The sequence below is a fragment of the Vicia villosa genome, unplaced genomic scaffold, assembly GCF_029867415.1.
Source record: "Vicia villosa cultivar HV-30 ecotype Madison, WI unplaced genomic scaffold, Vvil1.0 ctg.005538F_1_1, whole genome shotgun sequence".
Lineage (NCBI taxonomy): Eukaryota > Viridiplantae > Streptophyta > Magnoliopsida > Fabales > Fabaceae > Vicia > Vicia villosa.
This window is the reverse complement of record NW_026706640.1, coordinates 77,402-91,769: the sequence shown is the minus strand read 5'-3', so window position 1 is coordinate 91,769 and position 14,368 is coordinate 77,402. Positions and strand designations below refer to the sequence as shown.

The following is a 14,368-nucleotide window of genomic DNA, read 5'->3' as shown; positions in this document are numbered from 1 at the left end:
ATCATCATCCACAGCGAGAACCTGACTTCCAGAACTGGTGCTTGCACTGACGAACACTTGAGAAATGGGGGGAATCACCTTCTGTCCAGGAATTATGCTGAGCTGAGTAGAGGAAGATGGTTGATACCCAAGGCCATACTTGTCTCGCTTCTCATGAACATCAATCAGCTTGCCCCAGGCACTATGGGGAGTACCAGCTTCTAAGAAGGCCTTAGCATCATTCAGAGACGAGAGGGGTGCTCCGAGTTCTTTCTTATTTTCAACCACGGGGAGTTTATCAACCGACACAATCTCTAAGGCCTGAAAAGGTGTCTCTTGTATTTCTCCCTCCACTTCAACATAACGGTATGACGCCAGATTATTGACGATCAAATCCTCTTCACCAGTGATCACAACAATCTTGTCATTCACAACAAATTTCAAACACTGATGGAGGGTAGATGTCACAGCCCCAGCAGCATGGATCCAAGGACGACCCAAGAGGCAAGTGTATGAAGGACTTATATCCATGACATAGAAGGCAATATAGAACATGTGAGGGCCAATCAAAACAGGCAGATCAATTTCCCCTTCTACGGACCTTCTGGAGCCATCAAACGCTCTGACACTCATAGTGCATGGTCTCATCATAATCCCATCCATACTCAGCTTAAACAAAGTAGTTTTGGGCATCACATTAAGAGAAGAACCAGTATCAATCAGAACTCGAGACAACACAGTATCCAGACACTTGACGGAGATATGCAACGCTTTGTTGTGTGCCCTACCCTCAGGTGGAAGCTCATCATCAGAAAAACCCAAACAATTACCAGCAGCAATGTTGGTCACAACCCCTTCAAACTGAGGCACGGTAATGTCTTGAGTTACGTGAGCGGAAGCCAGAACTTTCATCAGAGCATCACGATGAGCTTCAGAATGTACCAAGAGAGACAAGATGGAGATCTTGGCTTGGGTCTGATCGAGTTGGTCAATCACTTTGTAATCACTTTTCTTAATGATTTTCAAGAGTTGCTCGGCATCTTGTGCATTACGTGTCACAGGAGGATCAACAGCAACTTGCTTTCCTTTTGCTTGTGTACTAGCCTCTTTATTGGTCTCTTTAGGAAGCGGAGGAGGGGCAGCAAAGATCCGACCACTACGGGTAATGCCACTAGTGCCAGTAATATTAGTGATGCTCGAATTACCCACCGGAGGACAATCATATTTCTTCCCTCGAATATACACGGCATTATAACTCCAAGGAACAGCCCTAGAATTATTCACAGGAGAGGGAACAATAGACGAGGTTGAAGGAGCCGAAGGAACATTTGGAACCTGAATAACCAATGGAGTCCTCGGAGCTTGAATGACCAAGGGAGTACTCGGAGCACGAATGATCAAAGGAGTACTCTGATTCTTTGACACCTCAGCAGGATGGTAAGGTATCTCTAGAGTAGCCACATCTTTGACAGGAACGACCCTTTCCACTCTAAGAACACCTTCATCCATTAGTTTCTGAATTTCTTCTTTCAACCTAGTGCATTCCTCAGGGTTAGAAGAACATTGCAAACAGTAATCATGTAGTTCACACAAAACCCTTTGTTGCATAAGATATTCTCTGACAACTGCTAGCGGCATCTTTACCTCATTAACATCACTCACTAGGATCTGATCATCACATAACTCAATAGCATGGGTCGCACCGGCATGAGGAGGCATAGGATTATTCTGCACATTAGGACCAGTAGGAGTGAACGAGATGAGCTTGTCATCGAGAAGATCCTGGACTTTCCACTTGAATGCCCTGCATTTCTCAATTGTGTGGCCGGGAGCCCCAGAATGAAATTCACAATGAGCATTCGCATCATACCCAGGAGGAAGAGGGTCAGGTGGAGGACCCATTTCGCGGAGTTGCACTAATTGACCAGCAAGTAATTGGGGAAGAAGCTGGGCATACGGCATTGGAACCGGATCTATACGCCTGTCAGGGTATCTTTGCCTCTGTGGACCTCTTTGACCTTGAGGCCTAGGATTCTGTTGGCGATTCTGAGAAACAGCAGCTTGTTGTTGTGGTACGAAAGGCTGCTGGGGTGCCATCCATGGTTGTGGAAGAGCAGCAGCATATGCTTGAGGGACATACGGACCTGGAACAGCATAAGGCATCGGATAATAAGGAGGTGGAACAGCAGAATATGCAGGAGCTCGACCTTGGTCAACAGAGGCAGTGCTAGTCTCCCCTTCCTTCTTCTTCACAAACCCAGAATACGGCTTCTTACCATTACCACTTGAGTTGCTAGGATTAGTAACACCTTGAATGGTACCAGCTTTGACACAGTTCTCAACCCTCTCACCAATGATGACCACATCCGAAAAGGAAGGAGAAGTATTACTAACCATGTGCTGAAGATACGGCCCTTTCAGAGTCCCCATAAACAGATCAATCAACTCGCGGTCCAAAAGAGGAGGTTGGACACGGGACGCAAGTTCACGCCACCTCTGGGCATATTCTTTAAAAGACTCCTCAGATTTCTGTGACATATTTTGTAGCTGGGCACGGCTGGGAGCCATAGCAGTATTGTAGTGGTATTGTTTCAAGAAGGCGTCGACAAGTTGTCCCCAAGTACTGACATTAGACCTCTCAAGTTTCATGTACCATTCCAACGGGGCTCCAGTGAGACTATCCTGAAAGAAATGCATCAGCAGAGGCTCGTTCTCAGCATGAGCAGCCATCTTACGGCAGTAGGAACGAATGTGAGTCTCTGGACAGGTGACTCCCTTGTATTTATCAAAATCTGGCACTTTGAATTTCGGGGGAATAACAATCCCAGGTACCAAGCACATAGCAGCAGTGTCGAAACTTGAAGTTTTAGCAACCTCAACAGCCTTAAGGCGTTCTTCGAGAGCTTGGTACATCTTAGCAGTCTCAGTCAACTCAGCAGTAAGATCATGTTCCAGATCAATAACCTCATGGTGGTCGTCCACTACTTTCAGTGTCTCATTAATAGGAGTCTCTTTAGTTTTCACCCCTCCGTCAGCAGAATTGGTAGGAGTCTCTTTGACCAAACTAGCGACGCTCTTTCTGAGTTCATCCTGTCCCTGAACAACGGCATGGAGAGTCTCCATAAGTTGGGCCATTCTTTCCCCCATAACATCCATATCCCTACGGAGGGCAGCTTGATTCTGTTCAAATTGTTCCATGATTCTCTCGTTACTCCTGGTGCGGTAAGGATGTAAGAAAGTCAGCTTCGTCGTCGGGAAAGAAATCTGTTGCTGAAAAGGACCCCAATTAGTTTCTTGTACAATAACCTGAAAAATGCAATGTGATAATGTGAATGTATGAGTGCATGTGTGCATATGACGTGATGTGCCATTTTCAGAGTATCCAAGATTTAATATTAATCCAGAATAGCTAACAACGTGACACAAGGTAAGTATCAAGAGAAACTAGTTCTTTTTCATTCATAACAGAAATTTAAACTTGGGCAAGCCATACACCAACAAGATAGTTCAACAAAGGAAATAAAAGACCCCATCCAACAAGTCTGGTGGTGGTCGAGACATACAAACTCAAACATCAATCCATCTGAACATAGAACAGAGGTCCTCCTTGTCTGAAGTGCTCGTCACTCCACTTCTTAGTTTCATCAAACAGTTTCTTGGTTGCTTCTCGATCTCTTCCTTTAAGAAGGCTTTGAATCACCTCATCTTTGCGAAACAAATGCCCATCCAACTTCTTGCAGCACTCCCTAAGTTCGTCACATCCTTTACATTCTGGGAGATAATCTTTCTCAGGTGCATTCTCCATACTTGCCATTTGATCTCTGAGCTTGACATTCTCTTCTGTTAGTCGAGCGGAGCGGAGGTGACTTCCCTTCAGCTGTGTCTCGACTGCTATTCTCTGAGTAATCTCATCTTCCAGTTTCTTTTTCATAGTCCTCAGCTGATATTTAGTCTCTTTTTCTAACTGGAGCTTGCAGGCCTTCAAGTCTTCTCTGTACTTTTGCTTGAGCTTCTCTTCTGCCTCTTTTATGGCCTTTTTTATGATCTTCTCGTTATCCTCGACAATGATAGCGGTAGCTTTTTCACCCTTTTCAGTTCTAGTCCTCTTTTGAACTCTGGAAGATCCTCCTTTCAACATTTTAACCTCATGTGCTAATTCAGCCCTTTTCTGATTCACCAAGAAATACTCTATCTTAGCATCTTCCCCCTTCTCACGCAACCGGATGTTTTCCACATGTACCTGGGTATAGTCTTCGGCTGGCACAGTGGCAGTCAAAACTTCAGGTGGTTGTTCATACAATGGTTTAACCTTCGGGAAAGGCAATAGGCGCTCCTTGACTCTATCTTTTACCCAATCAGTGTAGGCTTGTTTAGCAATGGCATTCTTCCCTCCCAAGGAAGTTCGGTCATCTGTATGAATACTATTCCAGGCGCTCCTCACTTTTTCTAGACCCTCTGGATCAGCCCCTTTCTTAAAGCAAACAGATTCAAATATTTCCTTGTCTAACGGCTTGTCCTTTAGTGCAAAACCCAACTGACGCAGCGCTAGCCTCGGATTGTAATTGATAACTCCCTTCGTTCCTATGAGGGGAACGTTGTTGAAACTACCACATCTAGTAATAACTTCCTCTATCCCTTTCCCAAGGTGATACCAAACGATGTCATTCGCCGTAAGCCCCATGATCCTTTGAGGCCACTTCTGTGAGTCTCTTGTTGTGACAAACGGTCCACTTTTAGGCAAATGTGAAGTGAACCACTCGTATAACAACGGCAAACAGCCTCCAACGGCTCCCTTCGTCCCATACCTGGAATGAACAGCATAATAAGTATCCGCCAAGAGAGTAGGCACGGGGTTTTGATCCATAAAGAGGCAAATGGCAGTAAGATCGACAAAATTCGGGATATTCGGGAACAACACCAAACCATAGATCATAACAGCTAAGAGAGCATTGAATTCTTTCCATTTCTTCTCAATAACAAGGGCATCAGCTTTCCTCATCAGAAATTTAACATAGAATCCGTGGGTTCCACCATTAGGCTTCCAGTTATCTGTAACATCTTTCATGCTCAAATAAAGAGCACCAGCAATTCGGTCCATTTTCGGTTTCTCGGGTACACATACAAAAGGAATCCTGTGTTGAACCTTAATCTTGAGGATATCAGCATATTCTTCAAGGGTTGGTGCCAGTTGGTAATCAGGGAAGGTGAAACATCGTAACTCAGGATCGTAGAACTGAAGAAGTGTGTAGAGAGCCCATTCATCAACCCGAGAAGTTAACATGTGTAGGATATGACCATATGTCTTCCTGAATTCATCCAAGTTTAGCCCAGTAACTGAAGTACTCAAACGAATCAGAGGCGTTATATCCTCTCGGAAGAAACTGCAGGTGAAGGTGCGCCTAGTAACTTCTTTGGTAACTGTCACGTTGTTAGCCATTTCAAGTGAAGAAGATAATAACCTTGGATACCCTGAAAAAAATGGCATGCACATGAGAAATAATAATACTTCTTTTCTTTCTTTTTTTTTTTATATATCTTTTCTTTTCTTTTCTTTTCTTTTCTTTTTTTTGAAAGGTAAACATGCCATGATGTAAATGATGCAATGGAGGTTTCCCCACATAGGAGAAGTGTGTGTGGCCTCTGGATGAGATCGGATGTTGCAGGATCAAAGGTCCGGCATAGGCACAGTGAAACCAAAAGAACACAAGTCACCAACAGAACGGTCACCAATGGTACCTGTCATGTATATCCCACCCCACTCACAGGTGTAGTCTAGGTCAGGGTAGGTCAATGGCTTCCAGCGTTATCAGTTCTCCTGAAACACCATCATTGTCGCAAATACATGCCAACAACGGTATCTCATTTGAACCTCGACTGGTCGTGGGTCTCATGATCGCAATCAACAGAACCTGACATTCTGTTGGCGTCATGACTATCCACTCTATCCTAGGTATCCTATGTGTCACTCTGGCCTGGGTATTGGGCCTTTTACCTCATAAAACATCCCACCCAACCTGCAAAACAGAACAGAAGATCCCAAGGAACACAGAATATAATCCATATGCATGATGTGCAAACAGAAATAAACATGATATGCAAGCAGAAAATAAACAGAACATGCGAAACAACATAAAAAAATAAATAAAGGCACGTATAGACAAAACATAGCACACCCAGTAAATAAACAAACAAACGGATAGGCTAGGATCGACTCACTAAGGATGGACCAGCAACAGGTCTAGCAACATCCCCAGCAGAGTCGCCAGCTGTCGCACGCTCGCGAAAAATGAACAGAGTCGCCACCAATATATTTATCCCATAAGGGAAAGGAATATCAGAAAACCTAACAAAGGAAGGAACAGGGTCTTGCGACCAGAGAATCAAGGTACGGGAGTCGGTTACGCGAGGGGAAGGTATTAGCACCCCTCACGCCCATCGTACTCGATGGTATCCACCTATGTTTGTTTCTATCTAAAGGGTGTATACTATGTCTATGTCTAAATGCAAAAATGAATGCAGAATGTAGGGAAAAATAAAGAATTGTACTCGCACGGGCCCTACCCCGCTGCCTACGTATCCTTTTCAGGAATCAGAGTTACCGTAGCTCGGCTAAAGATTTTCTGTTTGTTTTTGTGTTTTTTAATTGGGCGGCGTCAACGTTCACGTTCTTGCATAAGGGGACAGACCTACGATGCGTTCGAACGGAAATGACATTGCCCTTAGGTGCCAACGAGGCAAAAGAAAAAGAAATGCTTGGTTTGTGTCTTTTAGGGTAGATGAGTGATGAACAGTTCCCAATACCGGGCCACTCACCACTTTCTCTACTTTGCTTTAGTCTGAACCATTGTTATGTGTTTTAAGTGTTTTTGGTTGGTGTTTTTTAGAGGGAGTTTATTTTGCGATCCGAATCACATGAAATGTATAATGATCGAGAAGCAGATTAGGGAATGAATCCCACTCACTTCCATCCCATTATGTAATGTTTGAGAAACAGATTAGAGAATGAATCTCACTCATTTCTCTCCCATTAATTAATGTTTGAGAAACAGATTAGGGAATGAATCCCACTCGTTCCTCTCCCATTAAGTAGTGACCGAGAAACAGATTAGGGAATGAATCCCACTCGTTTCTATGCCACTAAGTGATTGAGAAATAGATTAGGGAATGAATCCCACTCATTTCTCTATCACTTGCTTAATGTGATTCGCATCTTCCTTTTATTAATGTTTTAAAGAGTTGAAAAAGAAAAAGAATGCAATAGGGAACTAGATCTAACATCCTAACCTATGTCATTCTAATCTATAAATGGTCCTAAGGTCGGGGATAACTAACCTATCTCGATTCCTCTTAACAAAGGAGGAAGAGTCTAAGGGAACATGGTAAGCAGTAGCAAGATGTAATCAAAATCAAAGTAAGAAATGAGAGGCTAAGCATGGAAACAAGAGAAAGAAGCTCCAAGTCAGTAGCAAAACAAGGGATTGAATGTCCCAAATCAAATGCAAAAGCATCACGGTACCCTACAAAAACATCCACAAGAAGTCGTCAAAACATCGCATGCATCGTTACTTACCAATTAGCGGGCAAACATCAATTAATCAAAACAGAAGCAAGTGAACACATGGTCTAAGCTTGAAGTCAGTAGCAAACTCATTCATTTAGTTCCAATATCCTATGTTAATCTATATTAGTCAATTAGCATGAAGCGATACAAAACTCTAACCAAAACTAGCCTATACTAGGTTAATACTAGCTAAACGGTTTCAAATGGTGAACGAAGTTAGAAACATGCGATCAAATGGCACGAGTCAGTAGCAAATAGCCTTTACTAGAGGCTTAAACAACCATAAAGTCATGCCAAGAAGTTCTACACAAAACTCCGGGTCATTTGTACAAGTTACGGTGCAATCGTCAACCAAAAACAAGGTATTTACATGTGAGAAAGAAAAATCAAGTAAAATAAGAAAACATGAGTTAAAATTTTCAATTCCAGGTCTTAGGACCTCTAAACATCCCTAATTATATGTACAAAAAGTAACCAACATCATTGCATGAATGCAAATCGAATTATAGATCAAATTCACATGGTTAACCACTTAGAAGAACACATCAATCGGGTAAAAGAAACCTAATGAAAATCTAATCAAGACGTGGAATTGCACTTTTATTTTTTTATACACATGAAGATATAGGAGCCTACTGATATCACACAAAAAATGGGAATTAAATTCTAATTCTAAGGCATTAAACGAAATTACTTTGTAAAACCTATCGAAACATGAAGAAATAGGAACACATCTACGAAAATGATTTATTAAAAATAACAAACTAACTTCTAAAAATATACAAAAATATCACGATTATGTACACACACAAAACTATCTAAAACATATTTTTATTGGTTTTTTATTTCGTGGAAAAATGATTTATGGAACAAAAGTTATGAGAAAAACAATTTCTAAACACTTGCAAAATCTGCCTAGGTCTGGGGGTGTGTTAGTAAAGCAGAGATGAACTGAATTCTTTACAAATGGCACGTGGGCCTGATTAAGAGGGGTGCGAGAATCAGAAGTGGCGCAAGGCCCTGTCTCAAAACGTGGCCCAGACTGTTTTGTTATTCCATTTTATTTCATTTTATATAACCACTCAGCAAGTGCAATCTAACGTGACAGAGAAATGCCTTAAAACAAATATCAATTGGTCACATTTCCTTTTAATGAAGATAAGACAAAAACGGTGTGGACCAATCATACTAAGACACCTCACGTATCAATCATATTAGCAGGCCAAAATATATCAAAATAAATGGGAGCGAGAGCCAATAGGCTCGTGACACGCAGGCACGTTGGTGAAAACCACATGAAAGACCCAGACGCCGGAGCACCGCTCCGGTCGTCTTCACCGATGATCCTAGCGGCGGCGATGAGTTGTTATTTGCAGAAATCAATGAAATCACCACCATTTCACTCGGAATTTCGTGTAGAGTCCAGATCCGCCATTAGATTTTACTAATTCCTCTCCTATCTCATCATCAGAGCAAAAACTTAAAGCCCTAACATTATGAAGTTAACCAAAACGAAACTGAAACGGCCTAATCTACTTGTTCTTGCGCATAAAGTGCAGATCCAGCATTTAAAACGAATTTCAGTTTATCCATTAGTAAATCAGAATCGCATACACAGTGCACCACAACAACTATGAACAAGTCAGAATCACATACACACCATACCATAACAACTATTATGATGCTATCATGCCATGAGGTTCTGAGGCGCTTACTTGGAATAGACTCTTGACTGGTAATCTTCCGAGGACTTCTACAGTTGGGAATTCTTGATGATGTTGATGTGGTGACGAGGCAATCTTCTTCAAAGAATCGCGTAAACCTTGCTTTAAGTTTCGAGTGCGATGATGATGTTTCTACTGTGCTTGGTAGAGAGGAGAGGACCGGATGAATAGCTCATTGTAGTGGTGGTTGAAGGCTGGCGCCATGAAGATGAAGGCGGAAGAATAACGATTACGGCGGCGGTAGGGCGGTGGTCATGGTGATGGTTGGAGGTGGAGGAGAGTGGTTATGTGGAAAAGATGAAGAAGTTGGTTGGAGTTTGTTACGCAGTGTAACAAACTTTTTCTTGGTGAGAGAGAGTGAAGGGAGGGAAGAGTGATGAGAGAGTTTCGGGAGAATGAGAAGATGAGAGTATGAAGAATCTCAAAAAAGTGAGGAGTGAATGTGTGGTGAGGTTTATATGTGGAGATGCATTTGGTAGGTTATGGTGGGGATGAGTGTAGCGTATCATTTCTTTTGCAAACTTAGTGAACAAGCACTTGCATTTGTAGCAATTCTTTCTGTTGCCTTTACGTGTGCAGTAACTTGCCTGACTTTTAACTCTTGTACCTATCTCCATACTTAACCAAATGGACTCATTATTGGCCCCTTGTAAAGAGGATGCATGGTAGAGCAAGTTTCATGTTGGTGATGTTGTGAATTATAGCTTGGAATTAGGAGAGAATGACTTGGAAAGATGATACATTGCTGCTGCATGGGCCTATGCGTGCGTGACTCTTCGCGGTCTCCTATCCATGGCAAAAATGTAACCTGGTCGGGGAGCAACTTTGAGCTCTCGTATCTATCCATCCACACGTCCAAAAGTTATGATTCTTAAACCATTGGAAAGGGGACCTGGAAGATAACTATTTGAACTTGGAATTATATTGAGAAGAAGTTGGTGAGTCTCTAAAATGTGTTTTGAAAACGGCCCGCCACATGTTCGATGTAATGACCCACGCGTGCCCTGGATCTGGCCCATACATTTGGCGGTGTGTGACTTGGCAAGGGCGTCACTTTGGAGCTCCACAGTTGACTCAACGCTCATCCAAATGACTCAAATATTGGCTTGTTGTATAGAGGGCTTAGAGTAGAATAGGAAAATACCAAGTTCGCATTTGTGGGGTTCTTGGATTGCCCTGAAATTGTCTTCAAATGTGGCACACCACGTGTTTGGCATAATGCTTACGCGTGACCAGAAATTTGCCCAGCTTTAATGACTTGATTCAAATGAAAAACCCCAACTTCACACCTTAATAGATCTTCAACCAAGCTTCAGATGAAAACACTTTCAACTAGAGAATTGTAGAATGCCATGATCTGAACATTTTTGATGTTGGGAATTTTCTCAAATAAGGCTTTTTGACACGTGTAAATCAGGGCTGAAGTGGACTATTCATCATGTTTTTAAGAGCCAAATATTTTTCTAAGTATGAAAGCCTTACATTTTAACCCTATTTCCCAAGATGGAAATTTTGACCAATTCTCCCTGATTTTATTACTCCTTTGACTTTTCTCGACTATTTTTCCACCAGGGGTCAATATTTGGACAATTCTTCTGATTTTGACCCAAAAGTCAACTGTTCCGATTTTTCCGACTATTGATGAAATTCCCGATTACATCTTTTCCAGTCAAATCCAGCCAAACAAACACATCCCCATAGTCAGTACGAGAAGCTCTTCCACACATAGAAGCCCTTCCTGATTGAATGTTGACCATACAGTCAACTGGTTGACTTTGGTCGAAGAAACCCTGATTTTGGTCGAAGAAACCCTTCCTGATTCAATGCCCTGATTTGAAACAAAGAGACCTCCCAATCCAGGAGGACTTCAATGAACAGAGAGCCACATGATTATACCTCAGTTTCCACATTCTTTGATCAAACTTCTTTGCAATGGAGTTTTCTCTTGCTAGCCTTTGAATAGAACCTATGATATGAATGCATGGATATGGATTATGACCTAAGTGATGTATGTACATGAATGCAAAGCCTAAGCCAGTTAGAAGTAAAGGGGGTAGGACAAATTTGGGGTATGACAGCAGGTATCATTTATCCTATCTCTGACAGTAAGTGGGTAAGTCTAGTGCAGGTTGTACCTAAGAAATCTGGACTCACAGTGGTAAAAAATGAAAAGAATGAACTTGTTCCCACTAGAGTCCAGAACAGCTGGAGAGTTTGTATTGATTACAGGAGACTGAACCAGGCTACTAGAAAGGATCACTTTCCTTTGGCGTTCATTGACCAGATGCTTGAACGGCTAGCTGGTAAATCACATTATTGTTTTCTTGATGGTTTTTCAGGTTACTTTCAGATTCATATTGCACCTGAAGATCAAGAAAAGACCACTTTCACGTGCCCATTCGGTACATTTGCTTACAGGAAGATGCCTTTTGGCCTTTGCAATGCCCCTGGCACTTTCCAACGATGCATGATGAGTATTTTCTCTGATTTTATTGAAAATTGCATGGAAGTGTTTATGGATGACTTTACTGTTTATGGTTCTTCTTTTGATGCATGCTTGAACAGCTTAAACTTGATTTTAGAAAGATGCATCGAGACTAACCTTGTGTTGAATTATGAAAAGTGTCATTTTATTGTTGAGCAGGGAATTGCTCTCGGTCACATTATTTCTGAAAAAGGAATTTCTGTTGACCCTGCTAAGATTGATGTGATTTCTACACTGCCTTACCCTTCTTGCATTCGCGAGATTCGTTCTTTTCTATGTCATGCAGGTTTTTACAGGCATTTCATCAAGGATTTCAGCAAGATAGCTCTTCCGCTGTCGAACTTATTGAAGAATGACGTCACTTTCGAGTTTGATGACAAATGCAAACAAGCGTTTGACTTCTTGAAGAAAGCATTGACCTCCGCTCCCATCATTCAGCCCCCTGACTGGACCCTCCCTTTTGAGCTTATGTGTGATGCTTCTAATTATGTAGTTGGGGCTGTCCTTGCATAAAGAGTTGACAAGGCTGCCCATGTTATTTACTATGCTTCTAGGACTTTAGATTCTGCACAGTCAAATTACACTACCACTGAAAAAGAACTGCTAGCTATTGTTTTTGCTCTTGACAAATTCAGATCTTATTTGCTAGGTTCCAAGGTTGTTGTTTTTACTGACCATGCAGCTTTAAAGTATTTGCTGAAGAAGCCGGATGCAAAACCGAGATTGATTCGGTGGATGTTGCTGCTCCAAGAGTTTAATGTTGAGATTAAAGACAAAAGTGGAGCTGAGAACTTAGTGGCTGACCACTTGAGCAGGATAGAGAGAGATGAAGATCCTTTTCCTATTAAGGATGATTTTCCTGATGAGCAGTTGTTTCTTTTGCATGGGATTACACCTTGGTTTGCTGACATTGTTAATTTTCTTGTTGCTGGTGTTTTTCCTACAGGTGCATCTAGATCACAGGTTCACAAACTCAAAAGTGATGCCAAATATTATGTTTGGGATGATCCATATCTATGGAAGTTTGGTAGTGATCAGGTAATCAGGAGATGTGTCCCCGACAATGAGATTGAATCTATTTTAAAATTTTCTCATGCATCTCAAGTCGGCGGACATTTCGGTCCTCAAAGGACTGCAAGAAAGGCCCTTGATTCAGGCTTCTATTGGCCAACTATTTTTAAGGACGCTTTTGAGATTTATCGCACTTGTAAAGAGTGCCAGATAGCAGGTACCAACATCACTCGCAAGAGTGAAATGCCTCAACAGCCTATGCTTTTCTGTGAGGTATTTGATGTATGGGGGATCGATTTCATGGGTCCCTTTCCTGTATCATTTGGTTTCCTTTACATTTTGCTTGCTGTTGACTATGTTTCAAAGTGGGTGGAAGCTATCCCCACTAGGACTAATGATTCTAAAGTTGTTGCAGAGTTTGTCAGGTCTAATATCTTTTGCAGGTTTGGAATACCGCGAGCTATCATAAGTGACCAAGGCACTCATTTCTGTAACCGCACCATGGATGCCTTACTCCGAAAGTATGGAGTTGTGCACAGAGTCTCTACTGCATATCACCCACAGACTAATGGGCAAGCTGAGATCTCCAACAGGGAGATCAAACAGGTTTTAGAGAAAATGGTGCAGCCAAACAGGAAAGACTGGAGCCGTCGTCTAGAAGACGCACTTTGGGCTCAAAGGACAGCTTTCAAGACACCCATTGGGATGTCTCCTTATCGACTTGTTTTTGGTAAGGCGTGTCATCTTCCTGTTGAGATAGAACACCGTGCTTTTTGGGCGGTGAAGAGTTGTAATTTGGAGATGCAACAAGCAGGTATTGAAAGAAAACTCCAATTGCAACAGTTGGAAGAGCTTAGATTAGATGCTTATGAGAGCTCTAGGATTTATAAAGAAAAAACTAAGCACTTCCATGATAAAATGATTTCTAGGAAGGAATTTTCTGTGGGCCAACAGGTTTTACTGTTTAACTCTCGCCTTAAGCTTATGGCTGGGAAACTTCGATCCAAATGGATTGGCCCCTTTGTTGTTACTAATGTTTTCCCTCATGGTGCAGTAGAAATAAAAAGTGCAGGTACTGACAAAGTCTTCAAGGTTAACGGGCAGCGGCTGAAGTTATTCCATGAAAGTTCGGTGCCTGAAAATGTCAGCATAGAGGAGCTTTCTTTAGAAGCACCTGACTACACAGCAACTTGATCAGGGAGTCCTTCTTTCCTTCTCTCTACTTTATTAGTAATGTCTTTTCATTGAGGACAATGCTTAGTTTAAGTGTGGGGGAGGAAATTGTGTGTTTTATCTGTTTTTGTGTGTTAGTATTTTGTTTAATTTCAATAAAAAAATGCATCTTCTTGAAATTTTTAGGCTACACACTGATTTGAGTCGGGTTTGCGGAGACTTGGGAAAAGTTCACAAGATCGGTATCGTTCTAACACCGTAAGTCTCATGCATACGGAAATTGATTTGAATTTGTTATTATGTTTTAGCCTTAATTTCTCATTCTTTGACAGCTCTTGAGTAGTTTATTTCAGCAGTCGGCACCATCTCTCACACACTTTACGCAGGAAGCCGATGAATATAAGTGAATGTTTCAAAAAGAAAAAAAAGAGAGAA

The 14,368-nt window shown here is 41.9% G+C and overlaps 1 protein-coding gene across 1 annotated transcript; it reads right to left on the bottom strand.

Annotated features, from left to right (window-relative positions):
- Positions 1-3,513: 3,513 nt before the first annotated feature.
- On the bottom strand, positions 3,514-9,675 carry LOC131642646 (uncharacterized). Its single transcript, XM_058912867.1, has 2 exons — positions 9,256-9,675; positions 3,514-5,448 (listed from the first exon to the last, which is right to left on the bottom strand). The coding sequence occupies exon 2, from the start codon at positions 5,414-5,416 to the stop codon at positions 3,554-3,556; it is 1,863 nt and encodes a 620-aa protein (XP_058768850.1). The 5' UTR covers positions 5,417-5,448; positions 9,256-9,675; the 3' UTR covers positions 3,514-3,553.
- Between the last annotated feature and the right edge of the window lie 4,693 nt (positions 9,676-14,368).

What these genes read in the sequence shown, in the direction of transcription:
- LOC131642646 (XM_058912867.1), bottom strand. Translation starts at nt 5,416, where the DNA reads ATGGCTAACAACGTGACAGTTACCAAAGAAGTTACTAGGCGCACCTTC.